The 23,892-nt window shown below is 41.4% G+C and overlaps 2 protein-coding genes and 3 pseudogenes across 4 annotated transcripts; 3 read left to right on the top strand and 2 right to left on the bottom strand.

Moving 5' to 3' along the window:
* The first annotated feature begins 1,125 nt into the window (after positions 1 to 1,125).
* On the top strand, positions 1,126 to 3,029 carry gatc (glutamyl-tRNA amidotransferase subunit C). Its single transcript, XM_024001768.2, has 5 exons — positions 1,126 to 1,532; positions 1,644 to 1,694; positions 1,824 to 1,993; positions 2,250 to 2,353; positions 2,475 to 3,029. The coding sequence occupies exons 1-5, from the start codon at positions 1,335 to 1,337 to the stop codon at positions 2,534 to 2,536; spliced, it is 585 nt and encodes a 194-aa protein (XP_023857536.1). The 5' UTR covers positions 1,126 to 1,334; the 3' UTR covers positions 2,537 to 3,029.
* On the bottom strand, positions 3,018 to 11,820 carry LOC111974148 (serine/arginine-rich splicing factor 9). 3 transcript variants are annotated; one of them, XM_024001765.2, is made up of 5 exons: positions 11,616 to 11,820; positions 9,013 to 9,189; positions 4,109 to 4,314; positions 3,796 to 3,968; positions 3,018 to 3,713 (listed from the first exon to the last, which is right to left on the bottom strand). In XM_024001765.2, exons 2-5 carry the CDS (start codon positions 9,168 to 9,170, stop codon positions 3,474 to 3,476), a joined length of 777 nt encoding a protein of 258 aa, XP_023857533.1. In that variant the 5' UTR covers positions 9,171 to 9,189; positions 11,616 to 11,820; the 3' UTR covers positions 3,018 to 3,473. The 3 variants fall into 3 exon arrangements, with proteins under 3 accessions (XP_023857533.1, XP_023857534.1, XP_023857535.1); XM_024001766.2 differs by having other exon boundaries at positions 11,612 to 11,783; XM_024001767.2 differs by lacking the exon at positions 11,616 to 11,820 and adding an exon at positions 10,754 to 11,062.
* Positions 11,821 to 15,109: 3,289 nt separating this feature from the next.
* LOC111973772 (polyubiquitin-like) lies at positions 15,110 to 23,872 on the top strand (annotated as a pseudogene).
* LOC112081249 (polyubiquitin-like) lies at positions 15,686 to 16,187 on the top strand (annotated as a pseudogene).
* LOC111974336 (peroxisomal membrane protein 2-like) lies at positions 17,081 to 19,462 on the bottom strand (annotated as a pseudogene).
* Positions 23,873 to 23,892: the final 20 nt, after the last annotated feature.

Raw genomic sequence — 23,892 nt, 5'->3', positions numbered from 1 at the left:
ATAGAAATACATCTAATCATAAAAAAAATGCTTTTAAATATCTTGTTCCAATAACTTTTTCATGGATTGTCATAGAACATTAAACAAAATGCTAATTGCAAAATGCTAATGATTCATTACACCGATTCTAATGCAAAACGGTCCATCGGTTGCAAAACGTGACGTAAAAAATGTTGGGTTCTTAAACGGAAGTTGTAGTTCATTTTAATTGTATGGTTTCCACTCGTTGCCATCGTAATTTTACAGCTCAATGGTTGCCATCCAATTTGAATAGTCTGCGAAGTGTTTGGCACAAGCTGCACATCTAAAAAGTTGATTATTCTGTGGTCTAGTGGAGTGAAGTCCGCAGGGTTCCTTCCAACTTCTTCCTGCTGCTTATTTTTWTTTTTTTTTAAGATACACGACTGAACTATGACATCCGTTTAAAAAACTAAACGGAGCTCAACAGCGTTTGGAGTAAATGGTTTCTTTTGCTAAATGTTTTGCAACAGATGAAACGTTTGCAATAGAATTGGTGTAATGACACCCCTGGCCTACTTAAACAACCTTTCATTTACATAAAAATGTGTGTTGATTTGATAGAAATACATCAAATCATAAAAATAAAAAAACATTTAAATCTCTTGTTTGCAATAACTTTTTCATGAATTGTCATAGAAACATTAAACAAAATGCAAATTATTCTAAAAAGGTCTGGCTTACTTTTACCTTTTATTTGCATAAAAAAGTGTTGTTTTGACAGAAATACTTCAAATTATAAAGAATGCATTTCAATGTCTTATAAAATGTGTTATTCGAAATGTAATAGAAACATCAAACAAAATGGAAGTGATTCTAAAAACATCTGGCCTTATTTCATAATTTTTGATTTGCATAAAAAGTCAAGTGTTGATTTGATAGAAATACATCTAACATTTTGTCCGTGTAGAAAGCATATTGTCTGTTTGACTGAGGTCAACCATGTAAGTAATTTCACAGTCAACAGAGAAGATCCTTGACTAAAAAAATTCTAGAGAGAATCTCAATTGAATACTCCTCGCGTCGCCTCCTTCTCAAAACCCATTGGACGAGAAAGCCCCTCTGACTTTCTCCTCCAATGGGGTTTGAGAAAAAGCCGGTAGTATYTAATTGATATTCTCCCCTACTAGACTCTGCTAGCTAGCCAGTTAGCTGTTGACTGATGTTATTTTTGAGTTCCAGGAATCAACGGAGACGCTCATAAAATCTAGCTAACCATTGCTTAGTTTACTAAATTGACTAGCTAGCTACGCACAATTTCATCGTAATAGGAATTGCATAGGCATTTGCAAGCTAGTTACATTAGCCAGCATAACATGTATGTCGTAGTGAATTATACACGAAAGTTACAGACTCTAGCATTTAATCTAGGGCCTTCGTGCTACCGCCAAGGTGTCACAGGAGTTTCCATAACGTCGCAGGACCGAAAATCCAAGCAAAACTTTAGCTGCTTTCGTTGGACTCATCTGATAACTTTAGTACATCAATACAGTACCCGAATTAGCAACTCTAAGGTAAGTGATTAGCTAGCTAATGTACAGTACAGCCAGTACAGCATATCGTACACATGTGGACTGTGGTTGCAGTTTCTTGTTGTATTGCCCATGTTAATTTTTCAATCCTAGGTGCCCAGGGTAGCAACATGGGAGCCTGTATTGGAGAACCAGCTACCCCCAGTTAGTATACTGTACTTTAATGAAGTGGTTTTTATTAGCTTGTAAATTTAAGCCAGATCAAATAGGTTTAAATGGCTAACTGTTAGTGACATTGATAAGTTCTAACATCTAATAAGCATTTTCTTACAGCCTTGRCAAGTTCCTGTAGACCTTGTTGACAAATTGGAGAGACTAGCCCTGGTTGATTTCCGCAACCAGGAGGGGCTGGCCTGTCTGGAGAAAGCCATCCGATTTGCAGATCAGCTCCATGTTGTTGACACAGATGGGGTTGACCCAATGGATTCAGTTCTGGAGGAAAGGTTAGACTCAGGCCAGGCAGATCCTGAAGCAGCCCCTAGCCCTTCAGTGTTTGATCTGAAGGAATTGGGTAGTGGTAATCCATTGGAAGTGTTTAATGGAAGGTTTGGTGGAGCAATCACATTTTGCTTACTGCCCTATCCAATTGCTTCAGATCTACAAATATTGGGTAATTTTTGGAGAGGGAACCAATAGTTACCTACCTAACCTTAAGGTGACTTGTTTAGTCTCACAGATTGAAAACCCTCTGTTCTGTAGGGCACTGTATCTGAGGGAGGATGCCGTGGCAGAGGGGAACTGTGCAGAGGAACTGCTCCAGCTCTCCAAAAACACAGTGGAGGAGTACTTTGTGGCACCGCCAGGTGCGTATCTTGGCTACTGTTTTATCAGCTCATGAATTGGAGTAAATATCGTTGTTTATTCTTAAGGCGGCAGTACCCCATTTTGTATATCATGAAACTTAAATTGCTCTTTTCTCTGCAGGTAACATTCCACTACCGAAGAGAGATGAGAGAGCTGCCATGTTGAAGCACTCTGAGATCTGAGTCAAAGTATGTGCTCTGACTTTGCTGATAGCTAAATTTGACTGGTTTTCCCACCCATGTATCTTAGTGCATTCATCTTAAGGCGCTCTGGATAAGAGCGTTCGCTAAATTACTGAAATGTAAATTAATGACTGGATACTGTATTTCATTTGAAAGAGACCTCTGCAAAGAAATGCATGGCTAAATGATAAAGACTGACCAACCATCAAGAGGGTCAGGGCTTGGCATGTATTAAGGCACCTTCAAACCAGACAAACTGAAGCTAAATCAAAGAAAGATCATCCAGTGTTGATCTGTGTGTGTACTCCCTTACACTGTATTCTCTGAACGTTATGTAGTGTCATTATGTTGAAAAAGCAGCAAACCATAACTCCCAATGGTACATACTTTGTGGGTGCTCTGCAAATGATTATTAAGGACTAAAGAGGCAACCAATGAATGTACAATTCATGCATTCGGGAACTAAAACAAATAAACATACTAAGAGTCCTCACTTTATTTGAAAAAAATAACACTTTTTTTACAAAGCTGTTACGAGATACAAAGATTATTTCGAGAATGGGGCAGGAGAAAGAAATAATTTCATTCTCACGTAAAATAAAAAAGAGGAACAAAATGGAGAACACTTGCGAGGCAACCATCWACAAGGCAGGGCAGGCTAGACAGGCTCTTACAGAAACATTTTATTTTTTTTAACTACATTAAAGAGCTGTATTATGTTGTATTCCTCTAGTATGCAGTCTCCTTCACAAATATCCCTAACCAGCCATATCCTAGGTCTGAGAATGTTAGGCAAATGCAGATCTGCCCATCCGCTCTGTCTACACCATTTAAAAAGTCCTCTGGAGACAGTACTCATAGTGGAATGCACATGACATACTTAAAAAGCAACACAAAAGAAAGTAATCACCAGCCTTGGCTCCCTCCTGTAGGTAGACTATCGGTAGTGACGAGGGGGTGGGCTGCGGCTTGATGGGCTACGGTGTGCTGCAGAGGAGCGACGTGGAGGGGGGCTATGGCGAGACAATCTGCGAGCAGGGGGCGACTGATAACGAGGGGGTGGAGAGCCGCGACCTTGATAAGCGGGTGAGTACCGTCCCCTGGATCTGGAACGGGACCGCGAGCGTCCTCTGCTGGCCCCCATCTCTCCATGGACTCGGATAGATGAAGTCTCCCCCTGAAAGATGTCCATGTCAGAGAATGTCCTGAAAACGCATTCTTAAAACACTGTATAGCTGAGGATCTGAGTATTTAGTTACCTGGTGTGATCTGAACTCTGTCCTGTCCAGGCGCCGCATGGCATACTCCATGTCCTCTCTGCGCAGGAACTCCACCACCCCTTCCCCATCCCGCTGAACATCTGTGAAACAAACATCTCCAGCCTCCCTCATGTGATCTTTCAAGTCTTGCCAGCTCCCAGTCGGAGGCAGGCCTGTGGGAACAGAGAGCAAACCATTGAGAACTTTGGCCTTTATAGGCAACGCCCAACAATACCAGTGTACATCTAACCTGCTGTAAATGGAAGGAAGAGAGGTGTAATTTTTTTTTTTTAAGCAGACTTTATCCACTTACCAGTCACAATAACTCTGAACTCTGATCTCCGAGTAGGAGGCCCAAACCTCCCTTTAGGACCACCGGGACCTCCGTCCCCACTCCCTCGACCACTACCACCCATAGAACCGTTGAATTTAGAGGAGGCAGAGCGAGGGTGCTCAACGCGAAGCTTGCAGTCTCCAAATCCATAACCATTCCTCCCATAGACTGCATCCTCGGCATCCCTGATACATAAGGACATGTCAATTTGATTAACACATTGCATATGGGAGTCCGTCTATTTATCTATCTTAGCACCCCAATGGTGGAACGAGCTTCCCCCTAACGTCAGGACAGCAGAGTCCGTGCTCATCTTCCAAAACCCTACCTCTTCAAAAAGTATCTTACATAAACTAGATAGACTTTTCCACTTCACAATAACAGCACTTACAGTTGAAGAGGGCAGCTAAGTCCCTGCTAGAGCAGCCCCGGTCAACTGTATGTGCTGTTATTGTGAAGTGGAAACAATAGGTCGATCTATGAGTGGAAGGGGAGAGAGGGGTAGAGGTGTTTGTGGGGGAGGGATGGGGTGAGTATGCATCTGGGGTGAGTATGCATCTGGGGTGAGTATGCCTATAATTTCCACCTTTTTTCTATTCCATTTGCACAACAGCATGTGAAATTTATTGTCAATCAGTGTTGCTTCCTAAGTGGACAGTTTGATTTCACAGAAGTGTGATTGACTTGGAGTTACATTGTGTTGTTTAAGTGTTCCCTTTATTTTTTTGAGCAGTGTAAATTCAATACATTTTCATAGAAAGTTAGCAAAAATAAACAAGATCTTGCTTCCATGGAAAGGTAAATACTTGTCTACAGTACTTTCAGAAAGTATTCAGTCCCCTAGACTTCTCCCACATTTTGTACCGTTACAGCCTTATCCTAAAATGGATTAAATTAAATTTTTCCTCAAATCTACACACTACACCATTTAAGAATGATGGAGGCCACTGTGTTCTTGGGGACCTTCAATGCTGCAGAAATTGTTTGGTACCTTTCCCCAGATCTGTGCCTCGACACAATCCTGCCTCAGAACTCTAAGGACAATTCCTTTGACTTCAATTTTATTTACTTTTTTGATTTAACCTTTATTTAACTAGGCAGGTCAGTTAAGAACTAATTCTTATTTACAATGATGGCCTATCCTGGCCAAACCCTAACGACGCTGGGCCAGTTGTGCGCCGCCCTATGGTACTCCCAATCACGGCCGGTTGTGATACAGCCTAGAATCGAATCAGGGTCTGCAGTGGTGCCTCTAGCACTGAGATGCAGTGCCTTAGACCGGTGTGCCTCTCTGGAGCCTCATGGCTTGGTTTTTGCTCTGACATGCACTGCCATCTGTGAGACCTTATATAGATAGGTGTGCACCTTTCCAAATCATGTTCAATAAATTGCATTTACCACAGGTGCACTCCAATCAAGTTGTAGAAACATCAAGGATGATCAACGGAAACAGGATGCACCCAAGCTCAATTTCAAGTCTCATAGCAAAGGGCCTGAAAACTTATGTAAATGTATTTTTTTTTTTATACATACACATTTGCAAAATATTCTACAAACCTGTTTTTGCTTGGTCATTATGGGGTATTGTATGTAGATAGAGGGAAAACACAATTTAATCAATTTTAGAATAAGGCTGTAATGTAACAAAATGTGAAAAAGTCAAGGGGTCTGAATAACTTTCCGAATGCACAGTATTTGTGAGTATCTTTTTTTAATGTTTTTATTTTTAAATCACTGATGAATTGTTTAATAATTTCCCAGTTATATATATATATATATATATACAGTGGGGAGAACAAGTATTTGATACACTGCCGATTTTGCAGGTTTTCCTACTTACAAAGCATGTAGAGGTCTGTAATTTTTATCATAGGTACACTTCAACTGTGAGAGACGGAATCTAAAACAAAAATACAGAAAATCACATTGTATGATTTTCAAGTAATTAATTAGCATTTTATTGCATGACATAAGTATTTGATCACCTACCAACCAGTAAGAATTCCGGCTCTCACAGACCTGTTAGTTTTTCTTTAAGCCCTCCTGTTCTCCACTAATTACCTGTATTAACAGCACCTGTTTGAACTCGTTACCCGTATAAAAGACACCTGTCCACACACTCAATCAAACAGACTCCAACCTCTCCACAATGGCCAAGACCAGAGAGCTGTGTAAGGACATCAGGGATAGAATTGTAGACCTGCACAAGGCTGGGACGGGCTACAGGACAATAGGCAAGCAGCTTGGTGAGAAGGCAACAACTGTTGGCGCAATTATTAGAAAATGGAAGAAGTTCAAGATGACGGTCAATCACCCTCYGTCTGGGGCTCCATGCAAGATCTCACCTCGTGGGGCATCAATGATCATGAGGAAGGTGAGGGATCAGCCCAGAACTACACGGCAGGACCTGGTCAATGACCTGAAGAGAGCTGGGACCACACTCAAAGAAAACCATTAGTAACACACTACCCCGTCATGGATTAAAATCCTRATGTGGTCTGATGAGACAAAAATAGAGCTTTTTGGTCTAAACTCCACTCGCCGTGTTTGGAGGAAGAAGGATGAGTACAACCAAGAACACCATCCCAACCGTGAAGCATGGAGGTGGAAACATCATTCTTTGGGGATGCTTTTCTGCAAAGGGGACAGTACGACTGCACCGTATTGAGGGGAGGATGGATGGGGCCATGTATCGCGAGATCTTCCCTCAGTAAGAGCATTGAAGATGGGTCGTGGCTGGGTCTTCCAGCATGACAACGACCCGAAACACACATCCAGGGCAACTAAGGAGTGGCTCCGTAAGAAGCATCTCAAGGTCCTGGAGTGGCCTAGCCAGTCTCCAGACCTGAACCCAATAGAAAATCTTTGGAGGGAGCTGAAAGTCCGTATTGCCCAGCGACAGCCCCGAAACCTGAAGGATCTGGAGAAGGTCTGTATGGAGGAGTGGGCCAAAATCCCTGCTGCAGTGTGCAAATCTGGTCAAGAACTACAGGAAACGTATGATCTCTGTAATTGCAAACAAAYGTTTCTGTACCAAATATTAAGTTCTGCTTTTCTGATGTATCAAATACTTATGTCATGCAATAAAATGCAAATGAATTACTTAAAAATCATACAATGTGATTTCTGTATTTTTGTTTTAGATTCCGTCTCTCACAGTTGAAGTGTACTTATGATAAAAATTAGACCTCTACATACATTGTAAGAAGAAAAACCTGCAAAATCGTCAGCGTATCAAATACTTGTTCTCCCCACTGTATATATATTTTTAAATCCCAGCCCCCGTCCCCGCAGGAGGCCTTTTAGTAGGCCGTCATTGTAAATAAGAATGTGTTGTTGACTGACTTGCCTAGTTAAATAAAAATAAATACTAATTTACTGATGGCCCTGCCTACACTGGAATACTTTAATTAAATATATTATATGAGCAAAAGATATTCCACTTTATTTGGCAAGCCAGACAAAATTAAACCGCCCTATTTATAAAATGAATATATATTTGCAAGACTAAAATTATTTAATATTAAAGCATTGAACCTCTCACTAAATGCTTAAAAAAAACACTTAAATCCAAACTGGTTCTCCAGCAGACTAGTAAGAATGGCTCACCCTATGTTAAAAAATTGTATGTTTCTATTTATTCAGATAACCTGTCACTTTCGGTCATTTGAAACTGAAATAATCTCCAAACTATCACTTTTTAAAACAAGCCATAGAAATCTGGTTGCAATTTCAGTTGAACCCACAACAACAAAAATAAACAGAACAAATATTTCAAATAATATTATGGTTAAACTCAAATACAAATAGATAAAACATTATTTGAAATTGTTTTTTTWAAAACAATATCTTTGTTAATTAATGATAGAAAGGTTCAGACATTTTGTGAAACATCCACCACAGTTGAAAAATATTTGTCAAGTAGAAGTCAAGATGGGATGGTTTTTTAGAGATAGATGGGAGGGGTTAAGGGTAGCTGAAGGGTGGGATAAAAAAGAGGGAAAAAAATAGATAACTAATGTAAAATGTACCGTGTCCGTAAAATGTATATAGTATGTATAAACTGGAAGTAGAAGCCTAAGTATTGCTGTCCTTTAGTTTAGGTAGGGTTAGGTGGAGAAAAAAAATAGAAAATTATGCAAACAATTACTTTGATAGAATCCACAATATTTCTGCAATATTTAAGATTAAAACATTTTTTGAATAAAAGATCGGTCTTATAGCACAACCTCTGATTCTAATGACCATTTCACAATGGAGCAAGTCACAGGTACTTCCTGTTTGAGCCTCTGCTTGTAAACAGGAAGCAAGAGTAAGGAGCCATGATCTGATTTAGCGAATGGCGGACGAGGGAGGGTCTTGTATCTTGTTTGTGGGTAGAGTAACCTCGGTCTAGGACTTTATTGCCCCTAGTTGTGAAGGAGACGTGCTGATGAAAGTTGAGAATCATGTGTCTTTATGAAGCGGAATTAAAAATGCCAGCGACAAGAAAGGCAGCCTCTGGATGCAAGTTTTCCTGATTGTTTATAGCCTCAAACAGTTCATTAAGTGGCAGCATGTTATATTTCATGATAACATCTAAAATATTTTGTGAAAATAAAGTAAACGCCAAAAGAATCACAAAATAGCAAAGTTGGGTCGGAGTTCGCAAAACGGCGGCCATCCAGCACGTTGCCATCTTTCCATTACTACCGAGTTCAGGGAAAGTGTACTTGCTATGACTGTGATATGTGGTTGTCTCATCTAGCTATCTTAAGGTGAATGCACGAATTCAAGTCGCTCTAGATAAGAGCATCTGCTAAATGACTAAAATGTCAATGTAAATCTGGTCTTATTGGTCCACGAGTAAGAATGCCATTCATGGACATGGACGTTTATCTTACCGTGGATCTTCAAAGCGCACAAAGGCAAAGGGAATAGTGCCTCTGTTGTTCTTCAACTCAATGTCTCTGATTTTGCCATATTTGAAGAATATATCCTCAATGTCCCTCTCTTGCACATCAGCTGGAAGGTTACCCACGTAGATCCTGCCATCTGCCATGATGTTAACAGAACTGATCCTGATGGAAAAAGAGAGAAGGCGTTATCAATACTGAACACTCCCTGAACTCAAATGTATGTTTTGACCCCTAATTTCTGCCATTCATAAATGTCCAAAAATAGATTATCATTGCAAACAACCCCCTACAAGTACATGTTATCAAGCCTGCAACATATACACAACAAAGACAGAGCTAGCTATTAATCAAACACCAACCCACACCCAATGGTTCAACCACCAGGGCCCGGTTTCCCAAAAGCATCTTAAGGCTAAGTTTATCGTTAGAACCTTCGTAGGAGCATCGTTAAATATCGAAGTTTCCACAAAACCATCGGTATTAACGTTGCACTTAAACGCTCGTAATCTAACGCATGCCTCAGACCACTCGTAGACACGCTAACCACACGTTAAGTGTGTTAGGTGCTTCCGCGTAAACACCAAATCACATGGATGACCCGTCTCTCTGTGACCGCTGATAACTTCAGAACAAAAGTTGACTACAATTACGAAGTTGCCAATGTCTTTGCAATTGATACAAACAAGCGAAGTATGAAAATATATCGGTTTTCATTTGAAGCATGACTGCTTTAAAATAAACAGTAGGCTATAGGTTTTTTCAATCACTTTGAAACGCATTTCATGTTAAATCAATTGAGTTCTATTTTGCTACATGTAGGCTGCTGTCTAATTTGTCACAATCTATTTAATTATGTGTAGCCTAGCGTATGCAATGTGCCACCAAATCGGTGATTTGGGTAATTTTTATTGAGTAAGCATTAGAATAAGCCGCCTTAATATTTGCAGCCATATGTGGTAATATCTATAGAAGCGGATACGTCGTCAGTATTGTGAAATAATTCTGTTTAGGAATGATTTGAATGGAGAAAGCTGATCTGAGAGCAGCGCTCACTGTCTTTCGATCCTATCAGTATCAACAAATGCTCCAACGACGCACTTAGCGACCATTCTCTCATTTTTTTGTACCTGTATATAACTAGTCAAGTCAGCGTGGTGCTTGGGAAACGGTTGTTACATTTTCGGCTGTTGTAGGAATGATGAAACGTTACGCCTAAATTCCATCGCTATCAGAAAACCGGGCCCTGTTGAGACGAAAACCCAGCCGGACAATAGTGTCTGATTGCGGCCCGCAATTCGGGGAGTTCCTGGATGTGGGCATACATTCATCTGCAGGAACGCCCCCCACTCTAACATCCCATTGGTTCCGGCTTGAACAGGCCCCCCACTCCCTTGAGCACGCCATCTTCAAGCTTGCGTGCGACACTTGATATTCTGGTTGTCTATTGGTGACCTAGCTAGTTAGCGGTGTCGCCCCAGCCTCCCGCCTCCTGTGGAAGTGCGGGAACGCATTGCCCAACAAGCGGAGGTGAAGGACACTGCCTACCGGTGTCCTAGACCAATAATGGACTAAAGAAGCCTAACGTGGTCTGTTTTTAGAGGATAATGGGCCTGTCAGCCAAATACTCCAGCTAAACGTGGATACATTTTCAATTGCAGTACGGTTCTACAAACAAATCTTTGCTTTCATTTCACATAAATGCAACAAAAGCTAAAGATACACTTACTGTAAACTGTTTTAACACAGTTGCAGCAGACAGTATTTTTCAGTCACAACACGTTTGTGGCGTCTGTCTTCCGTTTACACACCGGTGTTCCGAGACACAGAACTAGCACCAGTACGCCCGTCTTCCATAAATAAGCGCTGTAACATGGAAATATGGCTGTGTGGGAAACCTAACCATATAAAAAAAAAAATAGAAATGTGTAATGATTTCTCGCTAATATGAAAGATAGGTTCCTTATGTATCCAAACCGAACAGCAAGTGATATTTGGTAACGTTTACAGAAAGCGTGGAGCTCTTAACAAAACTCCCCAGCCAGAAGATACGATCACCAATATATAGGCGCTAAAGGTAGTGTGCGTGAATGTGCTACCGCCTAGTGTACTGGAGCGCCCCCGTCTGAGTCCTATTTAAAAAATGGACCAATAGAAGTATAAAGAGGGGTTCCTGCATATACAGGAACGCCCCGAATTGCGGGACGAAATTACGCCCTTCTTGACCCAGGTAGCTTCCTACGCTAAAGCTAGCCTAGCTATTCATGTGATGTTTCCTTTCAAAAATGATAACATAYCTGGTAGGCGGGATACAGTGGTTAGCTAACTAGTTTCTATATTTCAAACATAATACGTTTCATATCGCCTCGTGGTAGCTACCTGCCTGGATTCCCAATCTGTACTCACATGTAAAACCCAGATTAGCCCATTCATTCATTACCTAGCCAGCAAATTGTCGACTACAAATGGCTAGTATCTAATGTAACGTTAGCTTCAGTTGGAAGTTAGCATCTAGCTAGCTAACAAGTTAGCCTAGCTGACTCGTGTGCCATGTTTTGGGTTTGCAGAAGAGTACATGATAGCTCACCTACCTTCCTGTGTCGCTGATCAGACCTGCAACCCCGTTGGTTGCTGTGATTCTTTTCTAAAGCTCGTATAATGTTATTTCTCGCTTATCTCCAGAGATCGGTACCCTCAAACCTTTGTCGGAGGATCTCTGCGCTTCTTTTAGCTAGTTAGGCTAGCTAGTTCCATCCACTGACTTCCGGTTCCGTCAAAAACCACCTACCATATCCACCAGGTGGCGGCCCTGCACACAAAATTCACTGTTTTCTTCTTCGCGTGTGGTTTTCCGGCAGACTAGACGCTTTGTTGATTATTGGTGCCTTTCACAGTTCGGAAAATGCATTGCACATTTGTTCACAAAAAAGGGAAGTGAGGGAAAAAGGAAATGCCCACAGCAATAAACGCCAAGAAGCCAACCTTACCAATGCACAAACTGTACGGGTCACTCTGTACTGGCCTATTACTCACAGGGATCCTCTCAGGGTCCCTCACCCCTTTCCCACCATCCTTTACTTTCCTCACTGCCTCAGCATGACACTTTCTGTACTGTTCTCACCCTGGAAACTTCAACCTGTCTCACTCGCACAGGACATTTCTGATCCCCAGCAACATGACCACCCGAAAAATGTAAACACTGCGCTTTGAACACCAAAACCACACTCCTTTGAACTGCTCTCCTGCACAATTCACACCTCAGAATCTCCCTCCTTCATACTGCTGCAACATGACCATAAACTTGGCACCTGAAACACCATAGTGGGTTCGTAAAACAAAAGCTCTCACAGGATAACTTATATACTCTAGCATGACTTTATCTGGCAAACACTTTACATCAAAACTCAGAAGGACAGACAGGGTCTCCTCAGTCTCGCGCTCCCCATTGGGTCTGCGTCTCACCAAACGGCGTACATCACAGACACCAGGGATCCTCAACTTCAGTCGATCCACCTCAACACTCAACGCCACCCCTGTTATCACTCCTTTCAACTGCGCTCTGCTCCGGAGAGAAAAGCAGGCCACAGCTCTCGTTCCGTGTCGGGAAACGTGAGTCCACTTCTGGATGCTTTGACCAAATTGACAGAACCCAACTCCTTCTTTACCCAGCCTGATTCAACAAACGGATCGGCCAAAAGGCATGGATCCACTTTCTCCATGAATCATACTCCTACGGGGCAGAGTCATCTCAGGCAATTTTCTGATCATTGGTGTGAGGCTCGGAAGCCTTCACCTCACCTGTCGGCGCAGGTTTTTCCTCTTCACTTCTGTTAGGTTCAATTTGAGAGAGTTCACTATCCGTCGACTGCTCAGGGTTTTCAGGAGCGGAACATGGCATTATCTCTCCTGTACTTGACTCAAAGGAGAAAGTACTCTGCTTGTGTTTCGCAGATGTCGGTATGGGTTTGAACCTCGCACCCTTTTTTTGCCTCACATCACCTAGTCAGTTGACATCTTGCCTTCTTCCAGTCGTCAGTCTCAAAGGTTACATCCGTTTCCAAAACACTGCCTCCATCATCTACTGGCGCATGTCATTTTTGTATTTCAAATAGTACCAAACTAAAACCTGAGATATTTTGGATTGTTTGTTTTTAGTTTTTGTTTCTGAGGCCTATCATGCAAATAGCGTCCGCCTGAAAATTGTTGTCCCCCCAGGCCCTTGAAAAGTCTCTCAAACCCCGAGGCTCCCTAGTTGAGAATCACTGTTGTAGTGTAAGTATGCAAAACATTTTCTTTGGTATACCTTCCCAATCTGCCTTTTTAGTAAATTGGAGCATCTTACCCATGACTGTAATTGCTGCTAAGTCATATTGCTAAAAATATAAACACCCAAGCGTTCTCTGCTCTCATTGCTTATGACAGAAATTAGAATGACCAAGAATTCTGCCTCAAGGCACATCTGTAATGTAAAATGACTTGTATTTTACTAACAGGACATCAGCGGTGAAAGGTGTCCTCACAGACTTAGTGAGAGAATAGGCTAAGCTTCATGGGTTGGCACAGGAAACAACAACAAACACCTATAGTTCTCAGAAGTCTAAACCTGATTGAACTGCTTTTAACACCACTTACCTCAGCTGACATGGCAGACATCAGTTCTGACTCATTAGAATTACGTCAGTCAAATGCACAGAGTCATTGACCCTGGAAATATCCATAGAGGCAGAAATTAAAGAGGAGAACATAAATTACTGGAGAATATTGAAGTTACTGTACATCCACTGGTTACTTTTGTACTAGAGAACATACGGGTGAATAACTTTGGGTACAGTCTGACTAAGATGTGTAGTCTGAAAGACATGATTCAACTACTGACAAATAAACATGTGTTGATATCATTTTGGGGAGGATGAGGCAGGGTATAGTCTTTTTATTTGTATTGCTGTTAAAATTCCCTCTGCACTCACAAAGGTGTATGTCTGACGTATACAAGATGCCTGCAATTCCTCATAATTGTTAGTAACATCTGGGCCTGGGTTTTCCCAATGAGGTTGGGTTTAGGCATTAGGTTTCTCTTTCCTTTCTGGTGGTTGACATATCTGTGTTGAAAAATAGGGAATTATCTAGAATGATAGGGAATGATCTAGAACCTGGTTCAATGATAGGAAATGATCTAGAAACAGGGTTCGGCAAAAGGCGGACTGCGGCCAAACCGGCCACAATACGTTTTGGGCCCCCAAAGTTTTGATCAAAATTAGACTACAACCATCAGGAACTATGCAGAAATCTGTTCATCAAATACTCCCACGAATAGAAAACTAGATGTGATCGTGTTTCAATGTAATCAAAGTATGAAATTATTTAAATTTTTAAATACAATCAAATTTTTGTCTTAGTTGTGGTCAATTTGTAGTGTACAACTTATTATAATTATGTTCTGGCATCTGGATCATCCCCTCCGACAAAAATCGCCGGGGGCTGAATCTATATAGTTGCCTACCCCGATTTAAAATAATGAATTATATGGAATGGTCTAGAGCAGGGTGTCAAACTCATTTTACCCGAAGGCCGCATTCGGTCTTCAGCGACGTCTGGAGGGCAGCACTGACATCTAAAAAAATATTTCCTGCCTCAAAATTATGAATTGTCGATGCTCCCCGGCTGTCTAGTGATTATTAGAGAACTGGACAGACAGTCAAGAAACTGTAGTTTCATTTTTAGTCACCGGCGGACCGGATTGGAAACCCTCGCGGTCTGAATGTTTGACACCTGAGCTAGAGTGAATAAAGCAGCTTGAATTTGAATTTGAAATTTCAGTGATCTTTGTAAATTTCAGTGTGATATACATCAATTAAATCAAATTGGGCATACTTTGATTGGGGGCAAGTCGTCATTGGGCAATATCAAATAAACAATTTATTGCACTCAACTTTCTGCAAACAGCAGCAGACTACATCATTATTTTATAATAGAAACCGAAAGCTGCGAGACAGAGAGGAAAAAACGAATCTCAATTTGAGGGCGGGGCAGATCAGATGTTATATACATAGACTGCTCAGATGTACACTGACAGAGCTATCATCATCTTTCATCGGATAAGTTTCAATTGTCAGCAAACGGATTTACCAACAGTATTTCTTAAAACAAACTTGCAAGACTCACAACAACAACTACTCAACAATATCTACTGAACATGTAAGTCATTTTTCATTATTAAGCTACAACAGCCTATCTTACAGAAATCAACTGGAGAGAAAAAAGCTTAACAGCATATCAAGCAAATTCTTAAATGTGTTAGTTATTACAATGGGCTGAATAAATGGTCATGTTAAAGCCTGTAGGTAAATACAAAAGTTATAATGCATTGTACAGTATAACTTGTCATGAGTGTGTATGACTCCTTATGTCTTTCAATCATCTCATAATGATTCTCATTATATACCAGCCATTTGAGTCAGCTGAAATGTTGGATAGAGACAAAACATTACATATTGTTAGCCTTATTATGAGGATCATACATGCTTTCAACAAGTTATAAAGCATTACACCAGTAGACTTTAAGTAAAGTGTTACTAAACTAATTTATTCAAAACATTCAATTGAGCTATGCTAATGTAAGACCAAATAAATAATACATTAAATCCTCTTTCAGATACTTATCATGGAACTCACTATAACACTTTTGAACGGAACTCACTTCCCCTGAAGGTTCAGCCACACACCACCGTGGGGTCTCTCAAGAGTTTGATTAAACAACACTTTGAAGTGCCCACAACAAAGCAGAGGCTGGTAGGTGTCAATGGGAGCAACATCAGTCTCAGCGATGATTCAAAAACTTTGAGCGACTATGGCGCATTCAGGATCTAAAGTGATGGTGCTGATTACGGAGCCCGCTCCTATCCAGGTGTTCCTGAAAAACGAAAAGGGCCAGACACACACATATGATGTGGTGCCTGGGAGACTGTAACCCAGTTCAAACCAAGGTACAAAACAAGGAGGGAGTCCCTGCCAACCAACAGAGGCTGATTCATGAGGGTAGGCAGCTGGAGGATGGCCAGAGGCTGGAGTACTACAACATCACAAACCAAAGCACCATCCATCTGACGCTCCGTCTAAGGGGAGGCTGAAGAAACCCAGGATCGACCTGAAACCACCTGTCACATGAAGCCTTAACTTATTATGCATTCCATGTCTATAGAGAAAAAGCAATCAATCTTGAACAAAAATGTGAATTGTTCTACATTTTGTCAATTGTAAACTTTAAATTAAGCATGGCTGATATAAGCGTATATTAATGAGATTGTTCAAGTAATAAACATGTATAAACTAAACTGTCAACCATCATTGTCATGACTCCAACTCAAAAGAAAAGATAAAGCAACATAAGGTACTGGTCAGTTTCTTGTCCGTTGTGCTATTGCTCCCTTATTTGACATGATAGAGACAGAGCAGTAACATTTACAGTTGAGTTGACCCAAACTGACACAAGGCAGTCCACATGAGGAAACTACAGGCCGGCCTTGTCAGCAATATACACAATGTTTCATGTTCTGATGAAAATCCTAAACGTTGCATGTTCAGATGGTTTTAAATTAGTTTGATTCAAGCCGAAACATACTATTATTCATTTCCTACAGCACATTTTCTTTGCTTCATCTTAAATTATACAAATATAAATGTGCATCTATGAAGAATAGGTAACATGCATTTACCATTGCTCAAACCAAAATACACCTTGGCACAAAGGAAGCATACTCAAGTGTTTCAATTAATTCAATATTTTAAATATCAGTAAGAATACAATTAAGACTTATTATTTCAGTTATAAGTTGTTTTGCATGTGAGCAACACATTGAATGTGTTAGGATTTTGTTAGTGTAGCACCTTGTGTAGCATTTGACCAAAGTCCTAAACACCACACCAGTTAACTTGCCTGGTTGTACCAGCTTCTGCACTGGCATTCACAGGCCAGCCCTTGTAACATTATGTAACTCCTGAGGCACACACACACGGTGCCCTCTTCATTGATCCATTTGGGAGAAAATCTTGGGAGGCTTCACTTCCTCACAGATGCAAGCTAAGCATTCCAAAATAATGCCACCAATTTGGTAAACAGCACTCGAAACTGAAAACACAAAAACACAGATTGGCAACAGAGCACCACGGTACATTCCAAATGTATGCATCCTTAAAAGAAAAGCCAATGAGAACTGTTCACCTGTACAGGCACATTGTTGATGTTGATGAAATGGAAGGGGATCCACACTTTCCAGTTCATCTTCAAGGCAGGCCAATAACTACTATTCACTTTTCTCTGGAGTCTGCCCACCTCTTACCCTAAAACAGCATTAGGATGTATTAAAATGAATGTACAGGCATGTCAATAGCTGTCTGTGCCCAATAATGTTTGTACCATGTTTTGTGCTACTACCATGTTGTGCTGCTGCCATGTTGTGTTGATACCATGCTGTGTTTTCATGTGTTGCTGCCATGCTATGTTGTTGTCTTAGGTCTCTCTTTATGTAGTGTTGTGGTGTCTCTCTTGTCGTGATGTGTATTTTGTGCTATATTTTTATAAATTTTTTAATCCCAGCCCCAGTCCCCGCAGGAGGACTTTTGCCTTTTGGTAGGCCTTCATTGTAAATCAATCAATCAAATGTTATAAAGCCCTTTTTACATCAGCAGATGTCACAAAGTGCTATACAGAAACCCAGCCTAAAATCCCAAACAGCAAGCAAGGCAGATGTATAAGCACGGTGGCTAGGAAAAACTCCCTAGAAAAGCAGAAACCTAGGAAGAAACCTAGAGAGGAATCAGGCTCTGAGGGGCAGACAGTCCTCTTCTGGCTGTGCTGGGTTGAGATTATAACAGTACATGGCTAGGCGCACGGGATGGAAGAGCACCAGTAAGTCAGTGACTCAGCCCCCGTAATAGGTTTAGAGGCAGAGAATCCCGGTGGAGAGAGGGGAACCAGCCAGGCAGAGACAGCAAGGGCGCTTCGTTGTTCCAGTGCCTTTCCGTTCACCTTCACACCCCTGGGCCAGACTACACTCAATCATTGGACCTACTGAAAAGATGAGTCTTCAATAAAGACTTAAAGGTCGAGACAGAATCTGCGTCTCTCACACGGATAGGCAGACAATTCCATTAAAAATGGAGCTCTATACGAGAAAGCCCTGCTTCCAGCTGTCTGCTTAGAAATTCTAGGGACAATAATGCATCTTGTGACCGTAGCGTACGTATAAGTATGTACAGCATGACCAAATCGGAGAGATAGGTAGGAGCAAGCCCATGTAATGCTTTGTAGGTTAGCAGTAGAATTTGTTCTTAAGTGACTTGTCCAGTTAAATAAAGGTGAAATAAATCAACAATAGTCTGGATTGTAAAGTAATTCATTAACCACTAACGGAAATGAACTGTCTGAGAAGTACTGCATAATTTCACAAGGGCAAATGTAAACTGACAGACTAATAACCAGTCCCTGCTTAAAGTTTGAACCACACAGAGTAATACCAATTTTGGTGGTTATCGGATCCAAGCAGTGAGAATTAATTCAGGTGTATGGTGCAGGAGAGTCGTTAAGGGGGCAGCTGACTAACCTCTAGGATGTCCATAACACAAAAGAAAACCAGCAGGTATGCAGGGGCGAAGATAGGGCGATCCAAGAGGAAGCGTTTGACCATGCAGTAGGGAACAGTGGTAGGCATCACACCTCCATAAGTTGGTAAAAGTAATGAGCAACCTGAAAAAAAACAAGGGAAATACTATGGCTGTGTTCAATTGACAGTAAATTGCAATAGATTACATTGTAACAAGAAACAACCTTATTGAATTGATTTGGACATGACTTTAACCACTATTTTTTATGTAACTTTTATTTAACTAGGCAAGTCAGTTAAGAACAAATTCATATTTACAATGACGGCCTACCCCGGCCAAACCATAACCCGAACGATGCTGGGCCAATTGTGCGCCGCCCTATGGGACTCCCAGTCATGGTCGGTTGTGATACAGCCTGGAATCGAGCCTGGGTCTGTAGTGACACCTCTAGCACTGAGATGCAGTGCTTTAGACCGCTGCACCACTCGGGAGCCTCCCAATGCCCACTCATAAATGGCAAAGCGGGCAGGTCCTGAAATGTCCATCTCCTTCACTGGGGACCCTTCTTTGGCCTTTCGTTTTGCTTCCAATGCTTGAGATAGAAGATTTCCCAAGGCTGAGAGAATGCCACTGAAAAACACGTAGACAATTTATTTGTTGTCATGGTGGTGGTCAGAGTTGAAGAAAGTTTTCTTTAAGTGAATTCAAACAATGTAACTATGATAAAAGCAACTGTTGTCAGGAAAGACAAGGGGGGTTCTCAGAGCAGAGGCTGATTGGCTGAAAAGACAGAGAGAAAGTGGAAAGGTCTTGGCAAAAGACACATTTACCTTGGCATAGTTTGCAAATCAAAGTAGCCCCCTACTCTTACAAGTCAACCACAAACAGGGTTGGGGTGTAATTGATTACATGAAAAACTAAATGATTACTTCTCGGATTACTTTGAAATTCAGAAAGGATGTTAGCAAAAAAATACTTTATGAAACCTTTATTTTCTCAATGACATTCAATTGAATATTGAAAAAAGGTGCATGTTGGGCCTCCTGAGTGGCGCAGTGGTCTAAGGCACTGCATTGCAGTGTTGCGGCGTCACTACAGCCTGGGATCGAACCCAGGCTGTGTCAAAACCGGATGTGACCGTGAGTACCATGGGCGACGSACATTCGGCCCAGCGTCGCCCGGGTTAGGGGAGGGTTTGGCCGAGGGGGCTTTACTTGGCTCATCGCGCTCTAGCGACTCATTGTGGTGGGCCTGGCGCCTGCAGGCTGACCTCAGTCATCAGTTGAACGGTGTTTCTGCCGACACATTGGTGCAGCTGACTTCCGGGTTAAGCAGGCGGGTGTAAAGAAGCACGGCTTGGCGGGTCATGTTTCAGAGGCAAATACTCTACATCAAAACTCAGAAGGACAGACAGGGTTTCCTCAGTCTCGCGCTCCCCTCTGGGTCTGCGTCTCACCAAACGGCGTGCATCACAGACACCAAGGATCCTCAACTTCAGTCAATCCACCTCAACACTCAACGCCACCCCTGGTATCACTCCTTTCAACTGCGCTCTGCTCCGGAGAGAAAAGCAGGCCACAGCTCTCATTCCGAGTCGGGAAACGCGAGTCCACTTCTGGATACTTTGACCGAATTGACAGAACCCAACATCCTCTTCACCCAGCCTGATTTCACAAACGGATCGGCCAAAAGGCATGGATCCACTTTCTCCATTAATTATACTCCTACGGGGCAGAGTCATCTCAGGCAATTTTCTGATCATTGGTGTGAGGCTCGGAAGCCTTCACCTCACCTGTTGGCGCAGGTTTTTCCTCTTCACTTCTGTTAGGTTCAATTTGAGAGAGTTCACTATCCGTCGACTGCTCAGGGTTTTCAGGAACGGAACATGGCATTATCTCTCCTGTACTTGACTCAAAGAAGAAAGTACTCTGCTTGTATTTCGCAGATGTCGGTTTGGGTTTGAACCTCGCACCCTTCTTTTTGCCTCACATCACCTAGTCTTTTGCCATCTTGCCTTCTTCCAGTCGTCAGTCTCAAAGGTTACATCCGTTTCCAAAACACTGCCTCCATCATCTATCGGCTGCATGTCATGTTTTTGTATTTCAAATAGTACCAAACTAAAACTGAGATATTTTGGATTGTTTGTTTTTAGTTTTGTTTCTTGAGGCTGTCATGCAAATAGCGTCCGCCTGAAAATTGTTGGCCCCCCAGGCCCTTGAAAAGTCTCTGAGACCCCCCGAGGCTCCCTAGTTGAGAATCACTGTTGTAGTGTAAGTATGCAATACATTTTCTTTGGTATACCTTCCCAATCTGCCTTTTTAGTTAAATTGGAGCATCTTACGCCATGACTGTAATTGCTGCTAAGTCATAATGCAAAAAATATAAACACCCAAGCGTTCTCTGCTCTCATTGCTTATGACAGAAATTAGAATGACCAAGAATTCTGCCTCAAGGCACATCTGTAATGTAAAATGACTTGTATTTTACTAACAGGACATCAGCGGTGAAAGGTGTCCTCACAGACTTAGTGAGAGAATAGGCTAAGCTTCATGGGTTGGCACAGGAAACAACAACAAACACTAAACACCTATACTTCTCGAAGTCTACACCTGATTGACTGCTTTCAACACCACTTACCTCAGCTGACATGGCAGACATCAGTTCTGACTCATTGGAATTAAGTCAGTCAAATGCACAGAGGTCATTGACCCCTGGAAATATCCATAGAGGCAGAAATTAAAAGAGGGAAGATAAATTACTGGAGAATATAGAAGTTACTGTACATCCACTGGTTACTGTTTGTACTAGAGAACTACGGGTGAATAACTTTGGGTACAGTCTGACTAAGATGTGTAGTCTGAAGACATGATTCAACTACTGACAAAATAAACATGTTTGATATCATTTTGGGGAGGATGAGGCAGGGTATAGTCTTTTTATTTGTATTGCTGTTAAAATTCCCTCTGCACTCACAAAGTGTATGTCTGACGTATCACAAGATGCCTGCAATTGTTCATCATTGTTAGTATCATCTGGCCTGGGTTTTCCCAATGAGGTTGGGTTTAGGCATTAGGTTTCTCTTTCCTTTCTGGTGTTTGACATATCTGTGTTGAAAAATAGGGAATTATCTAGAATGATAGGGAATGATCTAGAACCTGGTTCAATGATAGGGAATGATCTAGAACAGGGTTCGGCAAAAGGCGGACTGCGGGCCAAACCGGGCCACAATACGTTTTGGGCCCCCAAAGTTTTTGATAAAAATAAGACTACAATCATCGGAACTATGCAGAAATCTGTTCACCAAATACTCCCACGAATAGAAACTAGATGTGATCGTGTTTCATGTAATCAAAGTATGAAATTATTTAAATTTTTAAATACAATCAAATTTTTGTCTTAGTTTGGTCATTTGTAGTGTACAACTTATTATAATTATGTTCTGGCTCTGGATCATCCTCCGACAAAAATCGGCCGGCGGCTGAATCTATATATTTGCTTACCCCGATTTAAATAATTAATTATATGGATGTTCTAGAGCAGGGGTGTCAAACTCATTTTACCCCGAAGGCCGCATTCGGTCTTCAGCGACGTCTGGAGAGCAGCACTGACATCTAAAAAAAATATTTCCTTGCCTCAAAATTATGAATTGTCGATGCTCCCCGGCTGTCTAGTGATTATTAGAGAGCTGGACAGACAGTCAAGAAACTGTAGTTTCATTTTTAGTCACCGGCGGCCGGATTGGAACCCCTCGCGGGCCGAATGTTTGACACCCCTGAGCTAGAGTGATCTTTGGGGCAAGTCGTCATTGGCAATATCAAATAAACAATTTATTGCACTCAACTTCTGCAAACAGCAGCAGACTACATCATTATTTTATAATAGAAACCGAAAGCTGCGAGACAGAGAGGAAAAACGAATCTCAATTTGAGGGGCGGGGCAGATCAGATGTTATATACATAGACTGCTCAGATGTACACTGACAGAGCTATCATCATCTTTCATCGGATAAGTTTCAATTGTCAGCAAACGGATTTCCAACAGTATTTCTTAAAACAAACTTGCAAGACTTCACAACAACACTCTCAACAATATCTACTGAACATGTAAGTCATTTTCCATTATTAAGCTAAACGGCCTATCTTACAGAAATATACTGGAGAAAAAAAGCTTAACAGCATATCAAGCAAATTATCTTAAAATGTGTTAGTTATTACAATGGGCTGAATAAATGGTCATGTTAAAGCCTGTAGGTAAATACAAAGTTATAATGCATTGTACAGTATAACTTGTCATGAGTGTGTATGACTCCCTTAGTCTTTCAATCCCCTCATAATGATTCTCATTATATACCAGCCATTTGAGTCAGCTGAAATGTGTGGATAGAGACAAACATTACATATTGTTAGCCTTATTATAAGGATCATACATGCTTTTAACAAGTTATAAAGCATTAAACTGTAGACTTTAAGTAAAGTGTTACTAAACGAATTCATTCAAAAACATTCAATTGAGCTATGCTAATGTAAGACCAAATAATAATACATTAAATCCTCTTTCAGATATCTATCATGGAACTCACTAAAACACTTTTGAACGGGAACTCACTTCCCCTGAAGGTTCAGCCACACACCACCGTGGGGTCTCTCAAGAGTTTGATTAAACAACACTTTGAAGTGCCCACAACAAAGCAGAGGCTGGTAGGTGTCAATGGGAGCAACATCAGTCTCAGCGATGATTCAAAAACTTTGAGCGACTATGGCCTGCATTCAGGATGTAAAGTGATGGTGCTGATTACGGAGCCGCCTCCTATCCAGGTGTTCCTGAAAAACGAAAAGGGCCAGACACACACATATGATGTGGTGCCTGGTGAGACTGTAACCCAGTTCAAAGCCAAGGTACAAAACAAGGAGGGAGTCCCTGCCAACCAACAGAGGCTGATTCATGAGGGTAGGCAGCTGGAGGATGGCCAGAGGCTGGGTACTACAACATCACAAACCAAAGCACCATCCATCTGACGCTCCGTCTAAGGGGAGGCTGAAGAAACCCAGGATCGACCTGAAACCACCTGAAACATGAAGCCCTTAACTTATTATGCATTCCATGTCTATAGAGAAAAGCAATCAATCTTGAACAAAAATGTGAATTGTTCTACATTTGTATTCAATTGTAAACTTTAAATTAAGCATGTCTGATATAAGCGTATATTAATGAGATTGTTATCAAGTAATAAACATGTATAAAACTAAAACTGTCAACCATCATTGTCAT

This window comes from Salvelinus sp. IW2-2015, linkage group LG15 (assembly GCF_002910315.2).
Source record: "Salvelinus sp. IW2-2015 linkage group LG15, ASM291031v2, whole genome shotgun sequence".
Taxonomy (NCBI): domain Eukaryota; kingdom Metazoa; phylum Chordata; class Actinopteri; order Salmoniformes; family Salmonidae; genus Salvelinus; species Salvelinus sp. IW2-2015.
Note: the sequence above shows the minus strand (reverse complement) of the source record. Positions and strands in the feature narration are given on the sequence as shown.

Bases quoted from the DNA above. Each gene is read 5' to 3' on its own strand.
- LOC111974148 (XM_024001765.2), bottom strand. From the start codon at position 9,170: ATGGCAGATGGCAGGATCTACGTGGGTAACCTTCCAGCTGATGTGCAA. The intron at 4,315-9,012 runs GTAAGATAAACG...CTTATGTATCAG, and splicing joins GTGCGCTTTGAAGATCCACG to GGATGCCGAGGATGCAGTCT. The intron at 3,714-3,795 runs GTAACTAAATAC...GACATCTTTCAG, and splicing joins CAGAGTTCAGATCACACCAG to GGGGAGACTTCATCTATCCG.